This window comes from Macaca mulatta, chromosome 17 (assembly GCF_049350105.2).
Source record: "Macaca mulatta isolate MMU2019108-1 chromosome 17, T2T-MMU8v2.0, whole genome shotgun sequence".
Classification (NCBI taxonomy): Eukaryota; Metazoa; Chordata; class Mammalia; order Primates; family Cercopithecidae; genus Macaca; species Macaca mulatta.
Genome location: NC_133422.1, coordinates 67512643 through 67534067, shown reverse-complemented (window position 1 = coordinate 67534067; position 21425 = coordinate 67512643). Strand labels below are relative to the sequence as shown.

Below are 21425 nucleotides of genomic sequence, written 5' to 3'. Positions count from 1 at the left end.
GTATTTCTGCTTTTAATAAAAATGGAATCACTTCTATGTAGGATTTGTACTGAAATTTAGAGATATTTCACAAAGTGACCTGGTAAGTAGCATATTTACTTTGCAAATTAATTTTATGAAATTCCAGTGTAAATCATGTGGTTACTTCTATGTAAATTTCTTCTTTTTGAGAGAGAGTCTCACCCTGTTGCCCCGGCTGGAGTGCAGTGGCGTGATCTCGGCCCACTGCACCCTCCACCTCCCAGGTTCAAGTGATTCTTGTGTCTCAGCCTCTCAGGTGGGACTACAGGTGTGCGCTGCCGCACCCAGCTAATTTTTAGGGAAGACGGGGTTTCGTCCTGTTGGCCAGGCTGGTCTTGAACTGGCCTCAAGTGATCCACCCGCCTTAGCCTCCCAGAATGCTGAGATTACAGGCGTTAGCCACTGTGCCTGGCCTCTTTTATGTAAATTTTTAAACCAATGACTTTTATTAATCATGGCTATGAAAACTGAGTTCTATACAGATTCTAATCAACAAATTTTGAAAAGATTATATTGGAAGCACATTTTAAATTTGAACGTTAATGAGAAATAGATGCTTTAGAGTGTAAGAGCTGGACCCTTACGAAGTTCCCATCATAAATCAGTTGAGAAGTCTTGTCTAATGTGCCAAAGAGTCATTTTTCAGAAGTCGTTATGGAAATATTTAGGAATACTGAGATGATATGTAAATGCTGAAGAATTTAATATGATGAGATGTAAATTTACTATAACATAGGCATTTCTAACAATGCCTCTTGGTTTCAGGGACACTTTGTGAGAAATTTAGGCGATGTTGGAGAGAAAGAGACTGAAACAGAAGTTCTGTTACTTGAACACGATGTTCCCCACCAGCCTTTTTCACAGGCTGTTCTTAGTTTTCTGCCAAAGATGCCCTGGAGCATTACTGAAAAGGTAAGTTGAAAGTAATTTGTAGTGACTTTATAAATTATTATATCTTCCCTAGTTTTGTTTAATTTCTGTATGTGTTTTTAAATATGTAGACATCACGGGCCCTCTTTCCCTGCATTTTGTTGGGTCTAGCATTTTTAGGAATTACAGAAGAAGTCGTTTGCTTCTTCATTGAAAGGTAAGTTTGTCTATGGGACAGACACTTGCATATGTTAAATGTTTCAAAGGGAAGGAAACCATTAGTTACAAATCATATGTGGCGTCTCTCTGCTCCAGTGCAGGAAAAAGAAATGTGATTGTCATCAAGAAAATACAGCTAAATTGTTTTTGTATAAGTATTACTGGTTTCACAAGAGCTATTAATATGTTGTAGTTGTGCTTTGGAAATAATTTATTTGTTTATAATTTCACGTCTTCTAGGACATGAAAAACCGAGAAGACCTGAGGCATCTGTGTATTTGTAGTGTAGACCCACCAGGATGTACTGATATAGACGACGCTCTACATTGTAGAGAACTCGAAAATGGAAATTTGGAGGTATAAATATGTAATCGTGTCCTTACCTAAATGTAGTTCTGTTCTGAGTTCATTTTCTTTTGACCTAGAATAGAATTTGCTTGTTAATTACTCTTGTGAAGTGTAATTATAGCTGCAGACTATTGGCCATGTGTCAGAAGTTGAAATGGCAGAGGTGACTGAGTCTTTTTTGAATTTAGCTAAACTTTATCTTACTGAAACTCCCATGAGGTACATTTACCCAGTCAAGCATATTGACATCCTTTTATTTTTATCTTTTTAAGGTTGGTGTTCATATTGCTGATGTGAGCCATTTTATTAGGCCAGGAAATGCCTTGGATCAAGAATCAGCCAGAAGAGGAACAACTGTGTATCTTTGTGAAAAGGTAAATGTATTGAATTAAAACATTTAGCAATCATGGACACCTAAGGATTTTTAAACAGCCATGAATTAGCTAAGAAAAATACATGGAATAAGGTGGCTTTAAATCACTAAATATATAGAAAATTTTTGTTACCAAGTGGTTCAAATAACAAGTAAAGTATTGTGAAAGTCAAGGGGAAGGTTAAACTTAGTCTCAGTGATTTCCATAAAAGTTTAGTTTCTCTTTTCTTTTTTTGGTATTTTAAAAACACCTTGTAGTTTGTATTAAGCATTGGAGAAAGGTCCAGTCATAGAGAGTCAGTTATCAAGTATAAACTTACACAGACCAGAGATTTAAAACTTTCAGAGGACAGCTGGGTCGTTAGTATAGAGGACTTAAACTTAGATTAATTGGCATGAAGTCCAATTTTCCTTCATAGCTTTCCTTCCTTAACAATTTTGTGTAAGTACTTTTATAGAAACATTCCTTTTATTTGATCTTTTCTCAATTATCCTATTTATAAACAACCAGAACACTTTTCTTTCCTTGTTTAATTAATATTATTTGAGAATAGAACCTCAAATAAATGTATGGATACAGCTAAGTAATCTGTGGTTCTATTTTTATCTTTTGCAGAGGATTGACATGGTTCCAGAGTTGCTTAGCTCTAACTTGTGTTCCTTAAAATGTGATGTTGACAGGTATTTCTGCATGTTTGTTTTTCCTTGAAGACATTGTATTTACTACTTTAACCCAATTCCCATTAAGAAATACTCTGTATTTTCCTTCATAGGCTGGCATTTTCATGTATTTGGGAAATGAATCACAACGCTGAAATCTTAAAAACGAAGTTTACCAAAAGTGTTATTAATTCAAAGGTTCGTTTCATGGCTAATAATCTCTAATTTTTAAACTTTTTGGTACTTTTTTGAAAACTAAAGTTAAATTTTTAAAAGATTCGTGTGTATGTATATATACACATATGTAAAAATATATATTTGAAAAGGGATGTTATGTATAATAGTTTATATGTATATTTACTTAACCTAAAATAGAAAAAATGTATACATATAAATGCCTGTGATATAAACATGGTCTAAAAAAGTTCACAGCTGCAGGCACGTGCTTACACACGTACAGATGCACTTAAATTTACACTAAAACTCATTTGGCTCTTTTGCTACCTACTCTCGGAGAAGAATGCGGAACAGGCCACCAGAGTCTTATTGCCAGCTTTCTTGACCTAGCTAATACCAGGCCAAAGTAACCAGCCCCAGCCCCGGTGCCATCACCTAAATTTGAGATTGCTGCCCACTTCTTGAGAATTTTTCAATCAAGCTAGATGCTCTTTTGAACATGTAAAGTGGGTACAGATAAATGTATTTCAGTTTGAATGGGGGAGGAAGAGTCTTTGTAGGCAGAAAAACAAGTGCTAGGTCTGTGCCCTCAGGATAGAATGGGGGCATTGTTATAGCAAAATTAAGAAGGTTTTTTTTTTTTTTTTTCCCAGTTATCTGCTTAATTTTTAATATGATTCAGAAACTAGTTCATGTTGCAGTTGTCCTATATTCAGAAACTTACAAAGTATATATACTTGAGAAGACCAACTGGTGGTTTTATGCCTTAAGTCAAGAACCTTAGTAATTGAAGCTGTTCCTACTTATAAATAGTTAGTGTTTTAAAAGTTAGCAGGTACACTGCTTCTTTCTTCACATTTTCTCACAGAAACGATGTTTAATTCACTGTTGGATTTCAGTAGAACGAGCCTGAGATCTTGTTTCTTCGGAATGGAGCCAGGTTGTCTTTCTTGTCCTTTTCCTTTTTTTTTTGTACTTCTCCCAAGAATCCTTTATGTTCTGTCTTATTTTGCCCTACATGTTTCTTCAAGGTTTGCCAAGCCGCTTATCTTCTAATGATCTGTTTTCCAAACTTAACCTGTTTTTTCTGGCCCTTTGGCATCCTTGCTGTTCTGCTAGCTAGTGGTTGCAAAGAAAACTGTTAGACTGATAAAGAGTGATGTGTGAATTATTTAAGCCATCACAGTTTGTACTTTTAAGTAAGAAAGACTTTTAGTTCTTTAAGACTTGGTCGGTATAACAAAATGATAAGAAAACAAACCTGGTGAACATGTAACATAAAACCTCTTTCAGAGGGGAAACTCTTAGTAGATGAGTTGGCTATCCCAGGAATCTGACCGGACCTGCGTTATCTAACTCTGTTATGCTCTTTCTTCTTTTCACTTATGAAGCTACTTTTTAAGCAAGAAAAAAAAAAAAAAAAAGAAAAAAATGGTGGATTTCTCTGAGAGAAATAGGAACAGAAGCAGTTATTTGTATATTTGCATTGTTTATCATTGGGGATTTAACTCTTTTCTACTATTATTTGTCTGGTTTTTACAAGCTTAATTTGGGTATTTATTAGATTTCCTGTAAAACATGATGTCTCACTTCCTGCAGTCTTAATTATTTGCGGGAGAATAATGATCATCTGGAAAGGATTTCACATTTGTTATCAGAGGAAGAATCCATCTAACCTTTATGTTTTAGCATTATCTGGGTATTTATACAGTAACTGGAATATACAAGTAAAGTTTAAAGTTTATTTGCTAACAACATTGCCATTTTACCTTTTAAAATATGTTTGTTTATGTTGTATAATGCCTCAGATAAGAATTAATGAACCAGAAATCATCAATGTGAAGTATTGTATCATAGCTAAGAATTTCTATTTCGTTACTGATTTTAGGTTTTCTGAAATCATGGATTTTATGTAGTTAAAGTAGGAGGACATATTGAAAACCATTTTTCTATCATTTATAAGAATTATATAACATACAATTTCTTTTTTAGGCATCTCTGACATATGCTGAAGCTCAGTTGAGAATTGATTCAGCAAACATGAATGATGATATTACCACTAGTCTCCGTGGACTGAATAAACTGGCCAAAATTCTGAAGAAAAGAAGGATTGAAAAAGGGTATATTTTGTTTTTCATAGTATTAAGATAATTTTTATACTCTTTACATTGTTTGATCATAGGCAATAATGAATTATTTAAAAGGGTGAATAGAGACTTCTGTTTCTTCTAGCTTCCATTCATTCATTCATTCATTCATTCATTTATTTATTTGAAACGGAGTTTCACTCTGTCACCCACGCTGGAGTGCAGTGGCACAATCTCGGCTCACTGTAACCTCCACCTCCCGAATTCAAGTGATTCTCCTGTCTCAGCCTCCCGAGTAGCTGGGATTACAGGTGCCCATCACCACGCCCAGCTAATTTTTGTATTTTTAGTGGAGCCGGAGTTTCGCCTTGTTGGCTAGGCTAGTCTTGAACTTGTGACCTCAGGTGATCCACCCGCCTTGGCCTCCCAAAGTGTTGGGATTACAGGTGTGGGCCACTGTGCCCAGCCTCTAGCTTCCTTTTAAGTGTTAGCAACTTGATTCTGGACTGATGTTTGTTCAAGAGTTCCATCCTTGTAATTTGTTGTGTTAAAAAATTGTGTTTGAGTTAAAGATACTGAAGAAATTCCAGGAAGGCAAGAACTCCCTAAGACTCTGTAAATTGTTTCTAATTTTAATTAGAAATAAGTTTCCAGATTGGACATTGGGTTTCAGAGGTTTAAATAAATGGAGATTAGGTCCTCCTTGCACTTTAAATTTTAGAAATTATTTAATTCCGCCTCCTCATTTTTTAGGCAATTAAAAGTGCATAAAAGGAGTCTTCCCAAAGGTCTGACTAGTAACAGATCTGAGTCTTTAAGCTGTTAGGGCATGGCTTTTGCCTAACTACAAAAGGCATAAGGTATAGAGTATTAACTCAGGCATATTGAAGGAAAACAGTTAAGAGAAATTTGACTCTTAAAAGATGATGTTGATTATCAGAGGAAACCAAGTACATGACTCTTCCAGATGTTCGTCTCAGAGTTCCCAAGTCCACCTAGGATAGGGTCACAAGCAGTTACTAAAGGTGTGGTGAGTGCGGATTGTACCTTTGTGTCATTTCATAAGATGCGCCTATTTAAATTCATTAAAATGAATAAAATTAACAACTTAGTTCCTTAGCCTTACTAGCCATATTTCTTTCTTTTTTTTTTTTTTTTTTATTTAAGTTCTAGGGTACATATGCACAACGTGCAGGTTTGCTACATATGTATACATGTGCCATGTTGGTGTGCTGCACCCAACTCGTGAGCACCCATCAACTGGTCATTTACATCAGTAACTCCCAATGCCATCCCTCCTTCCTCCCTGCTCCCCATAATAGGCCCCAATGTGTGATGTTCCCCTTCCCATGTCCAAGTGATCTCATTGTTCACTTCCCACCTATGAGTGAGAACATGTGGTGTTTGGTTTTCTGTTCTTGCGAAAGTTTGCTGAGAATGATGGTTTCCAGCTGCACCCATGTCCCTACAAAGGACACGAACTCATCCTTTTTTATGACTGCATAGGATTCCATGGTGTATATGTGCCACATTTTCTTAGTCCAGTCTGTCACTGATGGACATTTGGGTTGATTCCAAGTCTTTGCTATTGTGAATAGTGCCGCAATAAACATACGTGTGCATGTGTCTTTATAGCAGCATGATTTATAATCCTTTGGGTATATACCCAGTAATGCGATGGCTGGGTCAAATGGTATTTCTAGTTCTAGATCCTTGAGGAATCGCCATACTGTTTTCCACAATGGTTGAACTAGTTTACAATCCCACCAACAGTGTAAAAGTGTTCCTATTTCTCCACATCCTCTCCAGCACCTGTTGCTTCCTGATTTTTTAATGATTGCCATGCTAACTTGTGTGAGATGGTATCTCATTGTGGTTTTGATTTGCATTTCTCTGATGGCGAGTGATGATGAGCATTTTTTCATGTGTCTGTTGGCTGTATGAAAGTCTTCTTTTGCGAAGTGTCTGTTCATATCCTTTGCCCACTTTTTGATGGGGTTGTTTGTTTTTTTCTTGTAAATTTGTTTGAGTTCTTTGTAGGTTCTGGATATTAGCCCTTTGTCAGATGAGTAGATTGCAAAAATTTTCTCCCATTCTGTAGGTTGCCTGTTCACTCTGATGGTAGTTTCTTTTGCTCTGCAGAAGCTCTTTAGTTTAGTTAGATCCCATTTGTCAATTTTGGCTTTTGTTGCCATTGCTTTGGGTGTTTTAGACATGAAGTCCTTACCTATTCCTATGTCCTGAATGGTATTACCTAGGTTTTCTTCTAGAGTTTTTATGGTATTAGGTCTAACATTTAAGTCTCTAATCCATCTTGAATTAATTTTCGTGTAAGGAGTAAGGAAAGGATCCAGTTTCAGCTTTCTACTTATGGTAGCCAATTTTCCCAGCACCGTTTATTAAATAGGCAATCCTTTCCCCATTTCTTGTTTTTCTCAGGTTTGTCAAAGATCAGATGGCTGTAGATGTGTGGTATTATTTCTGAGGGCTCTGTTCTGTTCCATTGGTCTATATCTCTGTTTTGGTACCAGTAGCATGCTGTTTTGGTTACTGTAGCCTTGTAGTATAGTTTGAAGTCAGGTAACATGATGCCTCCAGCTTTGTTCTTTTGACTTAGGATTGTCTTGGCAATGCAGGCTCTTTTTTGGTTCCATATGAACTTTAAAGCAGTTTTTTCCAATTCTGTTAAGAAAGTAATTGGTAGCTTGATGGGGGATGGCATTGAATCTATAAATTACCTTGGGCAGTATGGCCATTTTCACGATATTGATTCTTCCTATCCATGAGCATGGTATGTTCTTCCATTTGTTTGTGTCCTCTTTTATTTCACTGAGCAGTGGTTTGTAGTTCTCCTTGAAGAGGTCCTTTACATCCCTTGTAAGTTCGATTCCTAGGTCTTTTATTCTCTTTGAAACAATTGTGAATGGAAGTTCATTCATGGTTTGGCTCTCTGTTTGGCTGTTACTGGTGTATAAGAATGCTTGTGATTTTTGCACATTAATTTTGTATCCTGAGACTTTGCTGAAGTTGCTTATCAGCTTAAGGAGATTTTGGACTGAGACAATAGGGTTTTCTAAATATACAATCATGTCATCTGCAAACAGGGACAATTTGACTTCTTTTCCTAACTGAATACCCTTGATTTTTTTCTCTTGCCTGATTGCCCTAGCCAGAACTTCCAACACTATGTTGAATAGGAGTGGTGAGAGAGGGGACCCCTGTCTTGTGCCAGTTTTCAAAGGGAATGTTTCCAGTTTTTGCCCATTCAGTATGATATTGGCTGTGGGTTTGTCATAAATAGCTCTTATTATTTTGAGGTACGTTCTATCAATACCGAATTTATTGAGAGTTTTTAGCATGAAGGGCTGTTGAATTTTGTCAAAGGCCTTTTCTGCGTCTATTGAGATAATCGTGGTTTTTGTCTTTGGTTCTGTTTATATGCTGGATTACGTTTATTGATTTGCGTATGTTGAACCAGCCTTGCATCCCAGGGATGAAGCCCACTTGATCATGGTGGATAAGCTTTTTGATATGCTGCTGGATTTGGTTTGCCAGTATTTTATTGAGGATTTTTGCATCGATGTTCATCAGGGATATTGGTATGAAATTCTCTTTTTTTGTTGTGTCTCTGCCAGGCTTTGGTATCAGGATGATGTTGGCCTCATAAAATGAATTAGGGAGGATTCCCTTTTTTTCTATTGATTGGAATAGTTTCAGAAGGAATGGTACCAGCTCCTCCTTGTACCTCTGGTAGAATCCGGCTGTGAATCCGTCTGGTCCTGGACTTTTTAAAGGTTGGTAGGCTATTAATTATTGCCTCAATTTCAGAGCCTGCTATTGGTCTGTTCAGGGATTCAGCTTCTTCTTGGTTTAGTCTTAGAGAGTGTAAGTGTCCAGGAAATTATCCATTTCTTCTAGGTTTTCTAGTTGATTTGCGCAGAGGTGTTTATAGTATTCTCTGGTGGTAGTTTGTATTTCTGTGGGGTTGGTGGTGATATCCCCTTTATCATTTTTGATTGCGTCTATTTGATTCTTCTGTGTTTTCTTCTTTATTAGTCTTGCTAGCGGTCTGTCAATTTTGTTGATCTTTTCGAAAAACCAGTTCCTGGATTCATTGATTTTTTTGAGGGTTTTTTTGTGTCTCTGTCTCCTTCGGTTCTGCTCTGATCTTAGTTATTTCTTGCCTTCTGCTAGCTTTTGAATGTGTTTGCTCTTGCTTCTCTAGTTCTTTTAATTGTGATGTTAGGGTGTCAATTTTAGATCTTTCCTGCTTTCTTTTGTGGGAGTTTAGTGCTATAAATTTCCCTCTACACACTGCTTTAAATGTGTCCCAGAGATTCTGGTATGTTGTATCTTTGTTCTCATTGGTTTCAAAGAACATCTTTATTTCTGCCTTCATTTCATTATGTACCCAGTAGTCATTCAGGAGCAGCTTGTTCAGTTTCCATGTAATTGAGCAGTTTTGATTGAGTTTCTTAGTCCTGAGTTCTAGTTTGGTTGCACTGTGGTCTGAGAGACACAGTTTGTTATAATTTCTGTTCTTTTACATTTGCTGAGGAGTGCTTTCCTTCCAGCTATGTGGTCAATTTTGGAATAAGTGTGATGTGGTGCTGAGAAGAATGTATATTCTGTTGATTTGGGGTGGAGAGTTCTGTGGATGTCTATTAGGTCCTCTTGGTGCAGAGTTGAGTTCAATTCCTGGATATCCTTGTTAACTTTCTGTCTTGTTGATCTGTCTAATGTTGACAGTGGGGTGTTGAAGTCTCCCATTATTATTGTATGGGAGTCTAAGTCTCTTTGTAAGTCTCTAAGGACTTGCTTTATGAATCTGGGTGCTCCTGTATTGGGTGCATATATATTTAGGATAGTTAGCTCTTCCTGTTGAATTGATCCCTTTACCATTATGTAATGGCCTTCTTTGTCTCTTTTGATCTTTGATGGCTTGAAGTCTGTTTTATCAGAGACTAGTATTGCAACCCCTGCCTTTTTTTGTTCTCCATTTGCTTGGTAGATCTTCCTCCATCCCTTTATTTTGAGCCTATGTGTGTCTCTGCATGTGATATGGGTCTCCTGAATACAGCAAACTGATGGGTCTTGACTCTTTATCCAATTTGCCAGTCTGTGTCTTTTAATTGGAGCATTTAGTCCATTTACATTTAAGGTTAATATTGTTATGTGTGAACTTGATCCTGTCATTGTGATATTAACTGGTTATTTCGCTCATTAGTTGATGCAGTTTTTTCCTAGCATCGATGGTCTTTACATTTTGGCATGTTTTTGCAATGGCTGGTACTGGTTGTTCCTTTCCATGTTTAGTGCTTCCTTCAGGGTCTCTTGTAGGGCAGGCCTGGTTGTAATAAAATTTCTAAGCATTTGCTTGTCTGTAAAGGATTTTATTTCTCCTTCACTTATGAAACTTAGTTTGGCTGAATATGAAATTCTGGGTTGAAAATTCTTTTCTTTAAGAATGTTGAATATCGGCCCCCACTCTCTTCTGGTTTGGAGAGTTTCTGCCGAGAGATCTGCTGTTAGTCTGATGGGCTCCCTTTGTGAGTAACCTGACCTTTCTCTGTGGCTGCCCTTAACATTTTTTCTTTCATTTCAGCTTTGGTGAATCTGACAATTATGTGTCTTGCAGTTGCTCTTCTCGAGGAGTATCTTTGTGGCGTTCTCTGTATTTCCTGAATTTGAATGTTGGCCTGCCTTACTAGGTTGGGGAAGTTCTCCTGGATGATATCCTGAAGAGTGTTTTCCAACTTGGTTCCATTTTCCCCCTCACTTTCAGGCACACCAATCAGATGTAGATTTGGTCTTTTCACATATCATCCCATATTTCTTGGAGGCTTTGTTCATTTCTTTTTCCTCTTTTTTCTCTAGACTTCTCTTCTCACTTCATTTCATTCATTTGATCTTCAATCATTGATACTCTTTCTTCCAATTGATCGATCGGTTAGTGAAGCTTGTGCATTTGTCACCTATTTCTCGTGTCATGGTTTTTATCTCTGTCAGTTCGTTTATGGCCTTCTCTGCATTGATTATTCTAGTTATCCATTCTTCCATTCTTTTTTCAAGATTTTTAGTTTCTTTGTGCTGGTTGTGTAGTTCCTCCTTTAGCTCTGAGAAGTTTGATCGACTGAAGCCTTCTTCTCTCAGCTCGTCAAAGTCATTCTCCGTCCAGCTTTGATCCGTTGCTGGCAATGAGCTGCGTTCCTTTGGAGGGGGAGATGCGCTCTGAATTTTGAATTTCCAGCTTTTCTGCCCTGCTTTTTCCCCATCTTTGTGGTTTTATCTGCCTTTGGTCTTTGATGATGGTGACCAACTGATGGGGTTTTGGTGTGGGTGTCCTTTCTGTTTGTTAGTTTTCCTTCTAACAGTCAGGAGCCTCAGCTGTAGGTCTGTTGGAGATTGCTTGAGGTCCACTCCAGACGCTGTTTGCCTGGGTATCAGCAGTGGAGGCTACAGAAGATAGAATATTGCTGAACAGCGAATGTTGCTGTCTGATTCTTGCTCTGGAAGCTTCGTCTCAGGGGTGTACCCTGCCGTGTGAGGTGTGAGGTGTCGGTCTGCACCTAGTGGGGGATGTCTCCCAGTTAGGCTACTCAGGGATCAGGGACCCACTTGAGCAGGCAGTCTGTCCATTCTCAAATCTCAGCCTCTGTGCTGGGAGATCCACTGCTCTCTCCAAAACTGTCAGATAGGGTCATTTACCTCTGCCGAGGTTTCTACTGCTTTTTGTTGAGTCCCCAGAGATGGAGTCGACAAAGACAGGCAGGCCCCCTTGAGCTGCGGTGGGCTCCACCCAGTTTGAGCTTCCCCATGGCTTTGTTTACCTACTTAAGCCTCAGCAATGGCAGGCGCCTCTCCCCCAGCCTCGCTGCTGTCTTGCAGTTAGATCTCAGACTGCTGTGCTAGCAACGAGGGAGGCTCCGTGGGTGTGGGACCCTCCCGTCCAGGTGTGGGATATAATCTCCTGGTGTGCTGTTTGCTAAGACCTTTGGTGAAGCACAGTATTAGGGTGGGAGTTCCCTAGTTTTCCAGGTGTTGTGTGTCTCAGTTTCCCTTGGCTAGGAAAAGAGATTCCCTTCCCCCTTGTGCTTCCCAGGTGAGGTGATGGCTCGCCCTGCTTCAGCTCTCGCTGTTGGGGCTGCACCAGCTGACCAGCACTGATTTTCCAGACTCCCCAGTGAGATGAACCCAGTACCTCAGTTGAAAATGCAGAAATCACCTGTCCTCTGTGTCGCTCGCGCCGGGAGCTGGAGGCTGGAGCTGCTCCTATTTGGCCATCTTGCTCTGGTCCTACCAGCCATATTTCAAGTGATCGGTAGCCACATGTGACTAATGACTATCGTATTGGACAGGGCACACATAGAACATTTCCATCACTGTCGAATGTTCTGTTGGATAGTGTTTGAGGTAGTTATGTACCTATGTCTACTAACACCTCCGTTTTCAGGGAATTTTTTATGTGATCTTAAATATGCAACTTGAAACTGGAAGGATCATTTGAGTGTGCTAAAACCCAGTGGATGGTATTAAATTTGAGCAAAACTTTCACACAAGCTAGTCACTTGGATACAAGAAGAAGATAATTAATTTTTTGTGTGTGACACAAAACACAGAGTTTTTTTTTTAAGCAATGTAAAATGTAAATTGAAGCTGTATTTATTTTAATAGTTTTAAAGTAAGAATTCGCATTTGTAACATAGCTTTTTAAAACTGGAAAGGATTTTTTAAATTTCAACAGTCTGTATTTTTAATTTGGTTAGTAGATGGTTTCCTACTGGGAAAACATCATTGAATCATTTTAGTCTTAGGGAGAATTGAAAAAAAAAAGAAAACTATCTTTTGCCTTCTTAAAGTATTAATACTCATGGGTAGACAAAACATTTTAGGTGTTCTATGAGGAAAAATGATCAAAATGTGATAAGTATACCTTTTTATGTCAAGATACATTAATAAATACATATCATAGACCTGATGTAGAGCCTTATTTCTTGCCTGCTACAAGGCAAGAAAGGAATATTTTTGAGATTCTCTTTTTAGTATGTATTCCTACTATAGTTCTTTTAATACAGGTGAGGAATTGAGGAAGACAAGGACTTAGACTTTGTATTTCACTTAACTTGCTCCATCTTATTTTAATTTTTCTCCTCCCCTTCTTTTCCTTCTCCATGATTGTTCAAGGTTGCCCAGCCTCATTAAAATTTTTAGTTTTAGGTTGACTTAGAGCGGACCTCATGAAAGTTATGTCAAGGTATAAGAAACATTAGACTTGCCTTGCCATATGGGGATTTACTTTCCAAAGGAGAGCTTGCCAGCTCATTAAATGAACCATGTGTGTAAAGTCCTGAGCATGAATTGTTTATCTGACACTTAGCACTCAAATATTAATAGCCATCGCTACTTGTAACATATTAGTGATAGTAGGTTATCAGTTGCTTCTCTGTTGGTGTAATCTTTGTGGAGGAATCTTTGTGGAGGATACTTTTGAACTGTGGATCTCCTGGTGTTATTAAGCTACCCACAGCAGCTTCCCTTTTGCCCCTCTTTATTGTCCCCTGCCCCAATAACTGTTCTCTGTAGTAAATTAAATACAGCCAAATCCCCTTCTTTATATATAAAAGTGATTAAAAACCTATGTAGCTCAATAAGAACTCATTGTTTGGATACAGAAGATACATAAGCCCTTAGAAGCACAGGGATTCAGATTTCCTTGTGTTGCTATTGTCCTCTCTTGTTAAATGCATTTTAAATCTACTGAGCTGTTCATGAAAATAGAACATGAAACAGCAGATGTCATAAAGCCTTCAGAAGAGCAACTATTACATACTTGCTGTAGTCGTTGTCTTTTTTAAAAGAGTATTTCTATAATTTTGTCTTTTATTGGCTTGCTTGACTATAATTTTTCTCTTTAATTTTTATTTAGGGCTTTGACTCTATCTTCTCCTGAAGTTCGATTCCACATGGACAGTGAAACTCATGATCCTATAGATCTGCAGACCAAGGAACTTAGGTTTGTAATTTTTTTTGATGGGCAGTAGATAAGATTTTTTATTTTAAATGTCATGTCTACTATAAGTACTAATAACTAAAACATTTATATACAAAATAACGATTAGGGTCATGATTTCTACATTATTTGGCTTACGAAGGACAGAAAAGTAAATTTAAGCTCGGTTTTTCTTCTGTAAAACTGCGTTTAGTCGTGTAATATAAGAACTTTCAATTTGAATTTGTTTGCTTTGATGTGTGATGTATTAGAACTTGACTAGTAATAGTTATAGTAAGATAAAAAAAGATTACCCTGATTAATTTCTAAAGTAGAATATACTATAGTGCAGGGGTTCCCAGCCCCTGGGGTATGAGCATTACCACCTGAGATCCGCCTTCTGTCAGATCAGTGGCAGCATTGGATTCTCATTGGAGCGCCAGCCCTACTGTGAACTGTGCATAGGAGGGATCTAGGTTGCACACTTCTTATGAGAATCTAATGCCTGATGAAACCATCCTTTCCTCCCCTCGTCGCATAGAAGAATTGTTTTCCATGAAACCAGTCCCTGGTGCCAGAAAGATGGGGGGTAGGATAGAATAATGGATAGTAGGATAGATAGTAGGGTAGAATAACGGTGAAGATCGTGGGCTCTGAAGCCAGACTCCCTAGGTTTGGATGCCTCTGCTGTTACTACTATTATATCGCGAACTAAAGTAGTTATATGACCTCTGTATGCCACAATTTATTTGTCTGTAAATTGCCTATGACTGATAATGGCACCTACCTCATAGGGTGCTGTGAGGGTGATATTAGCTATTGTTGTTTATTGATTTAGTTAAGATGTAGGAAACAAGAATTTTTTTGTTAAATCAGAGTTTAGGCCTCTTTCCCTGCCTCTTATTTATATTAAGATAATTCTGGAATTCAACATGCATATGCACTTTTCTAATAGATGACCAAGGGTTAAAAATGGGAATATACTCAAATTTTTTACTTAGAACCAATATGTGCTTTAGTGCTATTATAATATCTAAAAATCCCTTATAGTAGAACTTCTATGTATGTCTAATGTTAATGCTAATAATGAGCCCAGTACTAAGAGCTTTTATGAGCAAAAGGTTGACACTAGCTTTGCCAAAGTAAAACGCCAGTCATTTCTTCTTACCAAGAAGAAGAAAGAACACATTTCTAAGATGTCCCCATATGATTGGAGGTCTTTCTAATATTTTTTAAATGAATATAGTTTAGAAATATTGTTAAGAATTTACAAGATGAAACCTGAATGAAAGGTTAATACTATGTGTTCATTGACTTGCAAGGCAGAAAGCACTGTATCGACAGAAGATGGATCATTTTCTAAACTAACCTGAAAATGGATGTGAATAACTATATAGAGAATGACAGCAGTATCAGATTGGTTGAGAGTTTTGAAGTCAGATTGTGTGAACTCAAATTCTCATACTGCTAATAACTCTTACCTTGAGCAAGAGAATAATGAACATATCCTCAGTTTTCTCATCTGTAAAACAGTGTGTAGGGGGGTGTGTGTGTGTTGAGGGCGGGATGTACTTATAGCACACTGACTGACCCATTAGAAGTATCGAAATTAGCTATTATAAATATGGCCTCTTCATTTGAGTAATTTATTGTTAAAAATTTTGGTTTTTAAGCCAAAATTTATATGATCTAAATAGCTTTTAATTCTTGTAAACTTTATTGATTTACAATTAAATAAAAATATTTTTGGACCTAGTAAAAATGCTTGTTTTCATTTTATATATAAATAGAGTAGTAAAGCTTCTGTTTTTGAGTGCAATTTTGTTGTTGTTTTTTGACACAGAGCCTTGCTCTGTCACCGAGGCTGGAGTGCAGTGATGCAATCTCGGCTCACTGCAACCTCCACCTCCTGAGTTCAAGTGATTCTCATGCCTCGGCCTCTTGAGTACCTGGGACTACAGGCATGTGCCACCAGACCTGGCTAATTTTTTTATATTTTTAGTAGAGTCGGGGTTTCGCCATGTTGGCATGACTGGTCTCGAACTCCTGGGCTCAAATAATTTGCCCGCCTCAGCCTCCCAAAGTGCTGGGATTACAGGTGTGAGCCACTGCAACTGGTTGAGTGCAATTTGTATAGTCTCCTCTAGCATGTAAGATTTGCTCTAGCATGTAAGGTTTACTCATGCAGTAGTTGCATAATAAGAGATTGTTAGCAGAGTAACTGAGAGATGAAAGAATCATAAGTTATTTAAAATACAGATGTACACAGACATATGAATGTTTACATAGGAAATGCTCTTATTATCTTCTTTGTAACAAAGGTAACCTGTGAAAAAATATGATATATAGAAGTCTCATTCTTTTTTTGTTTTGTTTAATGCTTTTTCCATTGGCAGGGAAACAAATTCCATGGTTGAAGAATTTATGTTACTTGCCAATATTTCTGTTGCAAAAAAAATTCACGAGGAATTTTCTGAACATGCTCTGCTTCGAAAACATCCTGCTCCACCTCCGTCAAATTATGAAATTCTTGTTAAGGCAGCTAGGTCAAGGGTAAGGTCCTATAGTTTGAAAAATCATCTATTTGTGTTTTCATCTACCTGTTGTTCTAAATAATTTACATTCATATTTCCATAAAGGTTTTATTGTTTGTTAATAACAAGAATATGCCAACAGTTCTTTTTTCTTTTGTTTTTTTTTTGGGGGGGACAGGGTCTCACTGTCACCCAGACTGCAGTACGGTGGCACGATCTCAGCTCACTGCACCCTCCATCTCCCAGTCCTAAGCCCTCCTCCTGCCTCAGCCTCTGGAGGAGCTGGGACTGCAGGCGCACACCACCATGAGTGGCTAATTTTTTGTATTTTTGTGGTAGAGATAGGTTTTCACTATGTTGCCCAGGCTGGTCTCAAACTCCTGGACTCAAGTAATTGTCTCATCTCGGCCTCCGAAAGTGCTGTGCTGGGATTACAGGTATGAGCCATCGCACCCAGCCTAATGTTTTTCACCGTATGCTAAAGCCAGATGTTTAGACTAAGATATATGTAGCGTCCTGGTCATATAAAACTCTTCCATATTTCCTTGCCTTTATGCATGTTTCATATGTCTATGTTGCTTCATGGCTCCTGTCAACCGCTTAACTTTACAAATAATGTATTTTGTTTTTGTTTTTGTTTTTGGGTTTTTTTGGGTTTTTTTACTTCAACTCAGTTAAATCCTTTACATTTCATGTTCGTAAGAAAAGTATATTTATTCCATACATGGAAAAGAGGAAACTATAGAAAGAGCACATTTTTTCAGCCCTATATACCCACTGCTTCTTGTTAGTAGATTTTCATTTATGGGTGCTTACCCCTTGGGTGACTATGGCTTACATTGCTTTTCCTTGGATTACCTAGTTAGGCCCTATCTTTCTCATCTAGAAGAGAGGGAGCAGTAATGTTGGACTGCAGAGCATTAGTCTAACACGATGGCATTGGTTTCTGATTTTTGGATCAGACCTTTATGGCATGCATGCCCAGCTTCTCCAGATTCATAGGAATTGAATCAGCTTTTCACTCCTCTGCTCCAAGGCTTACTCTGTAAATAGGAATTTTTTTTCCTTCATTATCTTACTTCTTCCAAAGACCTAAGAGAAGAGATGTATATTTGACTCATCTTCCTAGGGTAGAACAAGGCAGCTAAATTTGATGAATCCCAACGTTGTTCTAATGGAACTGTAGTGACCAGTACAGTTTTGTTTCTGGCTATTACTTCTACTTTGAAGGGAAGGAAAATAACGAAAACATGATGTTTGTTCAGTCAGATCAGTTATATTTTGAAGACATAATGATACTGACTTAGAAATGTTTAATATGGTGCTCTTCCTTTCTTTTTGTTTACAGAATTTGGAAATCAAGACTGATACAGCCAAGTCTTTGGCTGAGTCTTTGGATCGGGCCGAATCTCCTACTTTTCCATATCTAAACACTCTGTTGAGAATATTGGCCACTCGCTGTATGATGCAGGCTGTGTACTTCTGTTCTGGAATGGATAATGATTTTCATCACTATGGCTTAGCATCTCCAATATACACACATTTTACTTCACCCATCAGAAGGTATTTTTTTATGAAATTAAAGGAGATAGAAAATAGTTAATTTTGAATTTTAAAAGCACATATTAGTACTGACATACTACGGTTCTTATTTCTCCTTCATCTGTCTAGATACGCAGATGTCATCGTTCATCGGCTTTTGGCTGTGGCTGTTGGGGCTGACTGTACTTATCCAGAGTTGACAGACAAACACAAGCTTGCAGATATATGTAAAAATCTAAATTTCCGGCACAAAATGGCTCAATATGCCCAACGTGCATCAGTGGCTTTTCATACCCAGGTATTTGCCTTCTGTCGATACTGCTAGAAAAGATGAAGTTTTGTTCATTTTTAATTTAATTTCAATTTCTTTGTTAATTTCAAAATATTTTAAGACTAAATAAGTTGTATGTTATTTTACAGTTATTTTTCAAAAGCAAAGGAATAGTAAGTGAAGAAGCCTATATTTTATTTGTAAGAAAGAATGCCATTGTGGTATTAATTCCAAAGTATGGTTTAGAAGGGACAGTCTTTTTTGAAGAAAAGGACAAACCAAACCCACGGCTTATTTATGATGATGAGGTACAGTATTTCTCATGTTTGTTTTCTTTTCTGGGGGCACTTTTTCTTTGGGAGTTCATAAATGGCACCCATAAAGCATAAAATTATTTTTTGTACCCTGAAGAATTTATCCAGATCTCCAAATACATGCCAGGAAATCTACATTTAATTTTGCCAACTAAGCTATGGTTTTACTCCCAATTTCCCACCACTATATATCTTCTCATATGCAATTGTTGTCTTTGATTTTTTCTTTTATACCATGTAAAGTTTTGCCCTACATGCACCAATAAAGTAAAGGAATAAATGACTATTTACAACTCAGGGAAGAAACTTTTTTTTTTTTTTTAACTTACTTCCAGTGTTTCTTATGTGACACACATACTCCCTATTCACCTTAGGAGAACCACAGCCCTGAGAGAATATTTGAACAATAAACTGGCCAAAGTACCTTTGTGTTCCTCTACTAAACTAAAAATTTCCTATTTATTAGTGAGTTGATAAATTAATCACCAAGATTTTAATGAACATATATATATATTAGAACTATCTTAATGAAGGAGAAAGTATGCACATAAATAGGTCATATTTATGTGAGACTACTAGGTTTCTGGCCTTTGTTATGTTGAACACGTAGATGCTTACTAATTTTTATATTTAAACTTTTCACTATGTAAGATAAATTGTAAAGGGTTAGAACAAAGCCTCAAATGTAAGGAAGCAACTAAGAATGATAAAATGTGTTTTGTTTAGATACCTTCACTTAAAATAGAAGATACAGTGTTCCATGTATTTGATAAAGTTAAAGTGAAAATCATGTTAGACTCATCTAATCTTCAGCATCAGAAAATCCGAATGTCCCTGGTAGAACCACAGGTAAGGCCAAACTTAATATTTCCTTGTTGTAATGGAACAAACAGTACATATTTTGTCAGAGAGAGGGACATAGTTATTTCTGTTTAATGTTAGAGGGAACCCTATAAGTAGTGTAGAAACCAAATATTTGCATAGCAAATCCTGTTTTCTCATTGATTTCTTTAGGCCACGGGATTCTAGACATCTGAGATTCTGCTCAGGTCTTTGGTGGCAAAATAAAAAGATCTTCCATTCTCCTGCCTAGTCTTTTCTGTCTAGAAGTTTTGAACTCTGCACTTTGAAGATGAAGTGTAGGTTTTTCACCTAAGATACTGGTTCTTAACCTTTGTCCTTCCCCAACACACTTGAAACCTCTGATTCTGTCGATCACAGTGGCTCCCCATGGGGAAGGCTGTTTTATAGTTTAAAAGAACACTTCCTAAATGACATGCTTCTCACCTATTGAGACCATGTCTACCTTCTGCATTTTTGAACCACTGTTATTTTGTAAAATACATTCTGTGTATAAAACCTTTAATTAGCCCCCTTTCCCCTCCCTACCACTACATCCTTTTAAATTTGAAACTGGCAGTGGGGAAGGGGAAGATGAGGATGAGATGTATTTTATCCTTTAAATCACCTTATTTCCCCCCATTTGCATTATCTTAGATACCAGGAATAAGCATTCCTACCGATACTTCAAACACAGACCTTAATGGACCAGAGAAAAAGAAGATAAAGCTTGGAAAATAGCTATATTCAACAGAAATCTTCAAAGACTGGTTTTATTTTTAAAAGAAAAAACTTGAAAGAACACTTCTAAGCCTAAGTGTGTGATATAGTTTGTTACTTTTAAGTACATTTTAATAATTTCAGACATTTGCATTTTTATTGAATGGTTGACTGTATCTGTCCCATCATACTGCTTTACTTCTGGGTTGAACAGAATTATTTATGCAGAATAATTCAATTGAATATCCATCACTTAAATACAGTGACAGGATAGCAACTTCAGGGATCTGTAAAGATCGTTTAAATGGAGTGCTCATCTCATTGAGGAGCAGATTAATTTTGCATAAGTACTTTGATTATTTAATATTTGTAGGAAAAAACTTTCATTTTCCTACAGAGGAAAATAGAACAATCTTAGAAGCAAGGAACAATCTTCTTTTCTAAGTCTTGGAAGCTGTCAGTGTTGAGGATGTAATCTCCTTTGCCATCTTTAATTCACCTAATTTACACTAAGTATTCTCTTACTGTCTTTAAAAGCTTCCTGTATTAGTGGTCCTTGAACAACTGTGAATGTTTGGGAATTGGTAGAAAGGCAAGAAGTAGTATATTTTGACCTGACTGGAAAGATGGTTGTTTTTATTACCAGGTAATAAGTGTGATCATCATTGTTGAACTTCAGCTCCAGTGTCTCTCCAGAATAAGACATTGGCATTCAAATGTCTGTATCTTGTTACTTACAAAATAAAAAACAGATAATTAGTGGCTTTTAAATTGTAGTTGTATCAGTGTGTGTACACGAGGGGAACTGTATAAAGGCATACTAAAGGGAACAGATTAAAATAAGTATTATTAATAAAATTTGGTGTGCCAAACTACTTCCTTCGCTAATCACAGAGATTGGTAATGATTAAATTAATGCCTTCAGGAATATTTTGGGATAGGGTTGCCTTAAAACGTTTTACTTGGCTTATTTATTCAATTTCTAAAGCACTTACGGTGTGTCAGGTTCCACTCAAGTAAACTCTGTCTTCAAGGAGCTTGCAGTATAGTGAGAAAAGCCTGGCAAGTAAATCAGCAGGTATACCAAATAGGTAGTCATTTACGCACTCAGTAAATGTTGACTAATTTTTCCAGTTTCCTATTACTGAGGAAAACCTCCATACATTGAGACAGAAACTTGTGTCAGTTGGAGGAAAATAGACTTGAGTAGTCTTTGGTCCAAGTAAAATGGGTCAATGACACTAAGAGTAGGAGTCAAAAAACCTTTTCTGTGAGTGCTGGAACATTTTAGACTTTGTTGGCTATGGTCTGTATTGCAACTATAGTACACAACTCTGCCGTTGATAGTGTGTAAGGAGCCATATACAATACATAAACAAATCAACATGACTGTGTTCCAACAAAGCCTGATTTGTTAAGTTTCATATATAGTCATGTGTCACTTAATGACGGGGATACGT

The 21425-nt window shown here is 37.2% G+C and overlaps 1 protein-coding gene across 5 annotated transcripts in view; it reads left to right on the top strand.

The window, feature by feature from the left end:
* The window catches only part of DIS3 (DIS3 homolog, exosome endoribonuclease and 3'-5' exoribonuclease), a 29352-nt gene extending 8616 nt beyond the window's left edge, over positions 1-20736 (top strand). For all 5 annotated transcript variants that reach the window (XM_077974338.1, XM_015121173.3, XM_001084036.5 and 2 more), the window contains 13 exons: positions 787-933; positions 1351-1467; positions 1731-1832; positions 2448-2512; positions 2605-2689; positions 4661-4788; positions 13682-13768; positions 16141-16297; positions 17627-17841; positions 17950-18118; positions 18241-18399; positions 19132-19254; positions 19903-20736. In XM_077974338.1, coding sequence (XP_077830464.1) covers positions 787-933; positions 1351-1467; positions 1731-1832; positions 2448-2512; positions 2605-2689; positions 4661-4788; positions 13682-13768; positions 16141-16297; positions 17627-17841; positions 17950-18118; positions 18241-18399; positions 19132-19254; positions 19903-19986 — 1638 coding nt within the window. In that variant the 3' untranslated portion in view covers positions 19987-20736. The remainder of the gene's footprint in view (positions 1-786; positions 934-1350; positions 1468-1730; positions 1833-2447; positions 2513-2604; positions 2690-4660; positions 4789-13681; positions 13769-16140; positions 16298-17626; positions 17842-17949; positions 18119-18240; positions 18400-19131; positions 19255-19902) is intronic.
* The last annotated feature ends 689 nt before the right edge of the window (positions 20737-21425 follow it).